The sequence below is a fragment of the Oreochromis aureus genome, linkage group 19, assembly GCF_013358895.1.
Source record: "Oreochromis aureus strain Israel breed Guangdong linkage group 19, ZZ_aureus, whole genome shotgun sequence".
NCBI lineage: Eukaryota > Metazoa > Chordata > Actinopteri > Cichliformes > Cichlidae > Oreochromis > Oreochromis aureus.
Window position 1 is genome coordinate 24,047,018 of NC_052960.1, and position 8,550 is coordinate 24,055,567.

At 42.0% G+C, this 8,550-nt stretch overlaps 1 protein-coding gene across 1 annotated transcript; it reads left to right on the top strand.

Moving 5' to 3' along the window:
• The first annotated feature begins 1,712 nt into the window (after nt 1-1,712).
• On the top strand, nt 1,713-7,768 carry ky (kyphoscoliosis peptidase). The gene is made up of 7 exons (XM_031750923.2): nt 1,713-1,768; nt 2,615-3,201; nt 3,539-3,653; nt 3,804-3,921; nt 4,079-4,270; nt 4,456-4,646; nt 4,823-7,768. Exons 2-7 carry the CDS (start codon nt 2,635-2,637, stop codon nt 6,148-6,150), a joined length of 2,511 nt encoding a protein of 836 aa, XP_031606783.2. The 5' UTR covers nt 1,713-1,768; nt 2,615-2,634; the 3' UTR covers nt 6,151-7,768.
• Nucleotides 7,769-8,550: the final 782 nt, after the last annotated feature.

An 8,550-nucleotide genomic window follows, 5' to 3' on the forward strand; every position in this document is an offset into this window, starting at 1 on the left:
GCTTACATCTACCAAGGTCAACTTAATGATTAATAGGTCAAAAATATACAAAAACCTTTAGAATATTGAAACTATGATTCTTAAAAGTGTGCTGAGTATTGTCAACATACGGAGAGTACCATATAAGATTCAAAATATGATGTCACATTTGACCTCTGACCTCTGCGTAAGAGTTAATAGGTTGATCTGAAGGTGAAAGTGACAATAATCCTATATAGAGCTATTTAAAAATACATGTTTATATTTCTTACTGCCATTGTTTGTTATGAAAACATATTGGGAAATAGGGATATTGTTCCCTATATCCCAATACTGGGACTCTAAAGAGCACAGTACTTTGAACCTCTGACCTCAAGGTCAATTCGACTCAAATTGTCATAGAAAGTCTTTTATCTTTAAAACTGTGCTTAATATTTTATTGCCTTTGTTTGTATTAGCAACATTGAGGAAATTATTTATGAAGATTTAAAAAACCATATTATAGTTTGCATCCAAATATCAGGTCACATTTGATTTCTGGCCTTTCACTTTTACATTTCACATCTGCCAAATAGGTCAATATATTAAAATAGGTTCACAAATACCAAAAAACTGCACTACAAACATCTAAATGGGCATTTAAAATGAAATAAATATACACAAAATACAAATACTATTCCTTTAAAAGTAAATAGTGTGCATAAAGTGAGCTGCCTTGGCTGACTGTTGCACTCTCAGTGTTTCTTGCCTCTTATACAGAAAAGTTTTGTTACACTAATGACTTTCTGGTGTTCCCACATCAATTGCACACATATTTTTTTAATGTAGTAATTTTTTCGATTTAAAAAAAAAATTTTGTTCAAATTGCTGGTTGAAATAGGGTTTCCTCTGGTCCTGAAAGTGGAAAAAAAAAACAATTAAGGAAGTTACTTCATGAGTCAACAAATGAGTCTCATATCTCACATTAAATTACACCTTATCATTTTCATGCACAAAGAAGATAATAACTTGGAGAGCAGCGAGATTTAGAAGTGGAAGAAAAATTGTTACCTTCAAAACCGATCAGACAGATAAAGGCTGATACAGATCTTATCCAACTGTTGTCTAAAAGGTGAATAAGAAATATTTCCAAAATATTTTCCCACCTGTCTAAGGGGTCGTTTCCTTCAGTTTTTCCTTGTCTCCTTAACTGTGATTGCTGAATTAAAACCCAGCTGTTTGTGTATATGTGCACCAGAAGCGGCTGCGCGTCTTTAACGTTGATGTCAACGTTATTTTATGCCAACTCACTGAATCACAATCAGCACATGCTCAAACATTAATCCTTCCACCTGCCCGTTCAACAGGCCTTGACCCAAACATTAACACTGTACAAACCCGCATATTCAAAATTCACACGGATACACGCAGACATGCACAGACTGACACAGACGTCCACTAATTTACACTCACTTGTGTGTCCAGATATGCCGGTGGTGGTGGCGGTGTTATTAGCAAAAGCATGTACCGAACACGCACAAAAACATCCAAACATACATTTGTAAGCTTTACATGCACTTCCAAATACACACAGACGTCACACACTTCTCAGTTGGGGCTCTCTCTATTGGCTGGTCTTAACTGCTTTGTAGTATTTTTAGGCCTGTTATTCTGGGGCCTGTCCTGGCAGGCCAATGGGAGAATATATAAGCCTCCCCCCTGCAACTGGGGACCACAGGGAACACACAGTGGAAACATCTCTGGTCGATACTCCGGCAAACATCCGGCAGGCTTTTGAAATCCTCTCAGGGTGAGTATAAGCCTCACTAACATATAGGGATGTAGGAGCAGTTAAACCTACACAGAATGGGTTTCCCCTCCTGCACTTTTGAATGTAAATCAGGGATGAATCAGTATTTTGAGAGCTATTTTCATCCATGGAAGTGGTATCAGTAAACTGACATGTTTTTATTTATTTAAAAAAATTAAGTACTATTCCTAAAAACGCGAGCACACCTAATTATTTTAGGATTGAGAACGGATTTACTTTGACATGATAGGGGCTAGCTTTACTGTCATCTGAAAGTTTTGCTTGAATTGCTCTTCAGGAAGGGGTCAGGGTTAGCTGCTACACAGTGCACACACAGCTGATAGGACCTGGTGAGGGACACTTGAGCAGGGCAGATACATGCCAACACATGGCTTCAAACCAGGTCATCTGGCTGAAGGACAGTCGCTGTGCCAGCCTGCTGCCCTGTCACGAATAAGCAGTTTTTCCCATACGTTGCTTATTTTAAAGAGATGATGAATACAGCCATCAGTGTGAAGGTTCATCACGTACAGGAAGTTACGGGGTCATGTAATATGGCGAAAGATTTCTTTCTCCTCTTAGCTGCGACAGGGATTAATGATTTTAGCTTTTGCATTCATTTATGGTTATGAATAGACATGATATAATTGCCAATTCATCTCTGTCTTACACACAGCACACTGCACTGTATAGAATAAGCTTTCTGCTTGTGCACGAGGAATCCCTCAGCAGTTGTGTGTCTCACTCTAAGCAGAACAAGAGTCACTATCTGCTCATGAGATTAAGCTAAAAATATCTTACAGATAATAACTGAATTTTACATTTTTCCACCTTGTCTCTGGACAGGATACCATGCATCCAGCATAATGTCAGCTGAAGTTGCAATTCAAAAGTTCAGTTTCCCGTTTGCCTGTGCTGCACACCTTTCTCAGGAAAACGATGTGACCCAGAAGGGATGCATACAGGTGAAAACCCTGGAGCTTCGTGAGCCTCAGGAGAATCCGAGCTCAGTTAGGGTTATAGGAGCTCAGGTGCACAATGAGAAGCAGGCACAGGAGAGTCTACCAGAGCTTCCTCCTGGACAAGATGTGGCAACAGGACAGGTCCTGGTCTGTGGTGAAGCCTCCCAGAATACTGTGCTCTCCAGGCAGTGCGTGTTTGAGAAACTGATAGTGGAGAGCGAGGACCAGCGTCCCGCTGCAAAGAGACAACTGTCGTCTGAGAGCGCGGCTAGAACCATCACGGTGGTGAAAAAGAGTGCTGTGAGAAAGGAGGCAGATGAACCAAGACACTTGCAGCAAAAAGCACAGCTGGGACAGAGGCTGAGAGCGTGTGCTTCAGTAACAGTGACGAGAAAGCACAGAAAGGACCTCTTCACCAGCTCAGACGTGTTCCACAGGGTTGACTCACATGCTGTGAGGGCTGGAGCAGAGGTCAGAAGTACTTTTGTGTGTGTGTGTGTGTGTGTGTGTGTTTTAAGTGTCTGCAAATCTATCTGCCATTTAGCTCTTAATCTTAGTGCTTTAGCTTCAGCAGTGAGTAACACTAGAACACTTTCCATATGCCAAGATGAACAGAACTGCAGTTCAGTCAGTTTCAGTATTTGGTTAGTTCAACACTAGAGAGACGCAGAGACACAAAGCTGTAAAACTGTAAGGAATTAAGGTCATTCCAACTCCATGAAAGTTTGTGAGTCCATCTTTGCCTATGTTAGTTACCTTTAAAAAGCTGCGATTTCTAACAGTGCATATTGTTGTGTTTGTTTTGGAGCTGAAAGAAAAGTGCGTGTACAATGTGAAAACTATTGTACAAAGTATCACAAAGGAAGCCAGAACTGAGCTGGAGAAACTTCGTGCCATCTGGGTCTGGCTGTGCCACAACATCGGTAACTACAGCCCACACAGGCCCACTACTAGGTTTCGCTAATGCGACATATTTTTGAGTTTAAGGTGGCTAATGCATCTATGTTCAGCAGCATTCACTCATACAGGTTTCATTCATCCTACTGTGAATAAAAGGAAGGTTGCTTTCACAGAGTATGATGTGAGCGGGTACCTCGGCCACTCAGAGAAGCTGAGTTCACCAGAGGAGGTGATTGCGGCTGGCCGCGGTGTTTGCTGCAGCTACTCCAACCTTTGTACGGAGATGTGCAGGTAAACACAACGCCTCCGAAAACAGCTGTTGTTGATTTGTGATCGACAGTTTATTAACTGCTGTATTAAAGGCCTTCTGAGTTTATGAACTCGAGTTTGAGGACATGCGATATAAACACAAAAAGCCATGAGCATGTTGTTTGGTTTGTGTTTACAGAGAGGTGGGCATCGAGTGCCAAGAAGTGCCGGGCCACAGTAAGGGCATAGGATACCGCCAGGGCCAAAGCCTGAAGCATGTGAAATCTGATCACCTGTGGAACGCTGTGCTTCTGGGAGGACAGTGGTTCCTATTGGATGCCTGCTGGGGAGCGGGACGAGTAGATGTGGAACATGAAAGCTTTGTGAAAAGGTGTGAAAAGGAAATGATTTCAACACATTCACTATTTAGCGGTTAGGTTGTTGCAAACAATACCACAACGACACGGTGGTACGGCAATAATGACTCAAGTTTAACAGCTGCTTATTTGAATAATCCCATGACCAATAGCAGGTTGAGTCTAAAACCAGCACGCTGTCTCCATCTGTTCCTTCAAGGTTTGATGATTTCTATTTCCTAACGGACCCGGAGGAGTTCATCGATTCACACTTCCCTGATGAGGAGAAATGGCAGCTCCTAGACATACCCATCTCCCTGGAAGAGTTTGAGAGAAGGGTCTTCAAGACCTCAGCCTTCTTCAATATGGGGCTCAGGCTGATTCGGCCACATCACTGTCACATCGTCACAGGTCACCTAACAACTTTTTTGTTTTGTTCTTGTGGTCAGCTTTCTTTTATGGTTTAATCTTATTGTTGAATGTCATTATATTTTAATCAAGAATGCACTCATATTTATTTTTAGCATCTATCTTCAAGTACTTTAAAAAAACCCCAAAACAAACGCTCTCTTGTATTTTCTGCTCAGATAATGGTGAGGCAAGTGTATCCCTTGGCTTCTCAAAGCCATCAACCTTTACCTATGAGATCACCCAGCACCAAGACCTCCTCCACTGTGGTGCTTCAGAGCAGAAAGAGTCTATCAACTCTTCATTCGGTATCCTAACTGTCTCCCATCGGAGCATGAAGTTGCAGCTCCTGCCGCCCGCAAGTGGAATGTACGATGTGAAGGTGTTCGCTAGACCCGAGGCAGCTGTCACGCCTCTGGTTTGGGTTTGCTCCTTCACAGTCGAGTGTCCTACCCCCAGAGCGATGGAAGAGATCCCAGAGAACCCCTTCTTGTCTTGGGGCCTGCAGCCAGTTGCGGGATCTCTTGGAGTCACAAGCAGCAGCCAGAGCAGCGAGGTTGCTGAGGTGGACGAAGGTGTCTTTGATTTGGTGCTGAAGACCTCCAGGCCTCTGATGATGCTGTGCGAACTGGTTCACCCAGAGATGGATGCTGCCGTAGCCAAACGCTGCCTGGCTACTCAGATTAAACCAGACACCCTGACGTGCCACGTCCTCTGCCCTTTACATGGCTTCTACCGGCTGTCGGTGTTTGTGCGGGACTACGAGAAAACGGAAGTCAAGTTCCAGAACACTGCAAACTTCCTGTTGCACTGCAGAGGGAAGGTGGTTAGTCCTCATGAGCTCTTCCCTCCAAACCTGGGCTCAGCATGTGGCCCAGGGACCCGGACGTCAGAGGCGGGACTGTCCAAATTCAGTCATACAACAGCAGTGGTGATTACCCAGCAAGGCAAATGCAACATCACCTTCCACAACAATCACGACCTTGAGCTTCACACTGTGCTCAGCAAAGAAGAGAACAAATCAGCAGCTTTTCCACTTTCCCGCTACTTGTTTTGCACATACACAGACACAAAAGTGACAGTGAGCATCAGCCTGCCTGATATTGGGGTATATCGGCTGGGCCTCTATGCTAGGATAACCCCTGGTGGAGATTTTAACCCCATGTGTGACTTTATTCTAAGGAACATCTGCGATCAGCCGGGGATTCCTTTCCCCTGTGTCTATTCTGCCTGGAGCAAAGGCTGCGTTCTCTTCGAGCCTCGTGTGGGCCTGCTGGAGCCCGCCTCATGGGTTCGCTTCAGGGTACGGGTTCCAGGGACCCAGAGGGTAAGCGTGGTGGGAGAGACACGGACTGACCTGAAACTTAATAAAAGCAGAATCTGGGAGGGTGACGTTTTCAGTGGAAATGCTCTTCAGGTACTAAAACTGGCTGTCTCCTTGGGGGACTCCAGTGACATGGCTGTTTTGATGACCTTTGACATCAAGCAGCAGGACAAAGAAGTGTGAAATCAAAATGGGGGGGTGTGGGGGCTACTGAAGCAAATCGCACTTAGAATACTTGCAAATAACTCAAACTGTGAGCTCAGATCTTCTATGTTTAACTGTATTAACAAAGTACAGATGGAGGTATGTTAAAGTCTGTCAAAATGAAGCATACACTAACAGGTGCAAAACTGGAGATTTTCTACATTTCTGCATCAATTCATTCAAGTGCATCCCCAAGTCTTGAAAGTAGACAAAGAAGAACAAAATTAAACAAATAGCATGGAATAAAAATTAGACTTGGTCATTTGGTTATTGGGAGAAATGATCAAATAGTGCATATCTGTGAGCGGCAGAAGTATGTAAACCTCTAGAATTAGCAGTAAATTTAATGGTAAAATTAGAGGTAAAAGCAAGAGTAACTGGAGACACTGATCTGTTAATAACTGACCTTCACTAAACATATTTAGGGATGTGACTCAAACCACAAATTATAATTCAGAGTATGCCAAAGTCAGATTGAACAACAATGTTCAACAACCCTTTAGAGGAGAGGTTTACCTGCACTCCAAGAATGAAAGCTGTGATAGCTTGTGAGGTCCCAATGGGACCCTGGGTAACTCCTTCGTGACAGAAAGACTCTTACAATGGCTAATGGTCATGTTTCTCATCTCAATCATTTCACCAAGAACACATTGAAAAACTGGTCTGCAAGTTGCACAAGTAGAAAGCTACTGTTCTCCAAAAAGTACAATGGTGCTGTACAGGCCTTAGTGCCCTCTGCCACTGTAAGTTGGATAAGCAGTTTAGTCATTTAAATCTTTTAAATGAGAAGCCTTGTGTTTGGACAGAACCTTTCTCCATCTGTGAAACATGTTGGTGGTAGTGTCATGGGACTCCTTGCTGCATCTGGGTCAGGACAGTTCTTGATTAAAGGCACAGAGAACTCTGAATTATAACACCTATTGTTGATTAAAACCCCCAACAACACACAGATTATTAGCCATTCAGCAAGACGATATCAAAACTATCTAAAAGAACAGCAGGAGAAGAACAAAAACATTATGTTTTCAATCAAAATTTTTAACTTTAACAGAAACTATTTTTTTTAAAAAGAGCGACCCAAGCAGGGAAACTTATCAAATATTGCAGTCGAATGAGCTAAAATTCTGAAAGAAAAAACTCAAATATTTTTCCCCTTCCAGATAGTCAGCAAAAAATCAAAAGTTTTTGTGGGTCATTAGTTTAAGTGGGTTTTCTCCATCTAGTTTTCAGATTTCTAAGTCTAAAAATGTTTTTGTTCATATTTATGCAGAAAAAAAAAACAGTTCAAAAGGTTTGCAAGCTTTTCTTTCTCTTTCCTGTAACTCTATAAGAATTGATCTTAAAATATGTTCTTGCAACTGTATAAGCATTGCAGCAGTGTAGTATTATAAATACAATCACAAACCAACATGACATTTTTATTTGAAAGCTATTATTTGATGCAGGCAGTATTCATCACCAGCAAACCTTCAAGCTTGACAATGGTGCTCAGCTGTGGTGCTCAGCCGTGATATTAAACTGATCAAGAGAGCTGTGTGTATTATTATTGTTGTTATGAGAAACAAAACTGCATTATGGAATGACGGCTGTCAAAAACTGTGCAATAAATATATACAGTGATGGTGGTATGTCTTTTGTTTTCTGCGGTCACAGTCACGCAACGTTGCAATGTAAGTCTCCAAATTATGTTAATTATGCGATAAAGGCCTGTTAATGGTCGTTTTACAATTGACTTACTTACACTGATTTACCTGGTAGCTTCTGGAATAACTGCCACAAGTTCTCAAGCTTGGCAGCTAGCTTCTTTAGCAGGACTTAGCTCTGCTGTTTGCTTTTACATAGCATTACTGTATACGACAACTGTTTTTACAGGTCAAACCTCCCCTATCTTTAGCACACACTCTGACAAAATGTAGTTGTTTAATAGAATGACCATTACATCCTCAAAACCTGCTTTAAATCTAAATGTTAGGTGGTAACAATTGAAAAGATAATGTACACTTAGTTATCCTAATTAGGATTTACTTGTGAAGATTTGCTTCACAGGAGTGCTAAATTAGACAGCTCTTACTTTACTGGCCTTAAAGTATAAACAAAAATAAGTTCCATAGAATTTCACTTTGTAAAAATGAAAACATCTAGCACAGTGGTCCATTGTTGTAGAGTCCTGGACCCACTCAGCAGGCTTTGGCAGACACCAGCGAGAGCGATGAGTGTTTACATGTGGCCCTCATAATAGGCCACAAATAGCCTCAGTTCAGTGCCTCGGTAAAAATACAACAATAGAATGGGTGGGGAGGAAAAAAAGAGCAACTAATGGTGGAAGAGATATGGCTAGAGCGTGTTTTGAGTGTGCTAAGTGTATCTGGGCGGGTAGTC

Excerpts from the sequence above, each read along its gene's own strand:
- ky (XM_031750923.2), top strand. The coding sequence starts at position 2,635 with ATGTCAGCTGAAGTTGCAATTCAAAAGTTCAGTTTCCCGTTTGCCTGT. Across the intron at positions 3,202-3,538 it reads CTGTGAGGGCTGGAGCAGAG|CTGAAAGAAAAGTGCGTGTA; the intron begins GTCAGAAGTACT and ends TTTGTTTTGGAG. Across the intron at positions 3,654-3,803 it reads CTGGCTGTGCCACAACATCG|AGTATGATGTGAGCGGGTAC; the intron begins GTAACTACAGCC and ends TTGCTTTCACAG.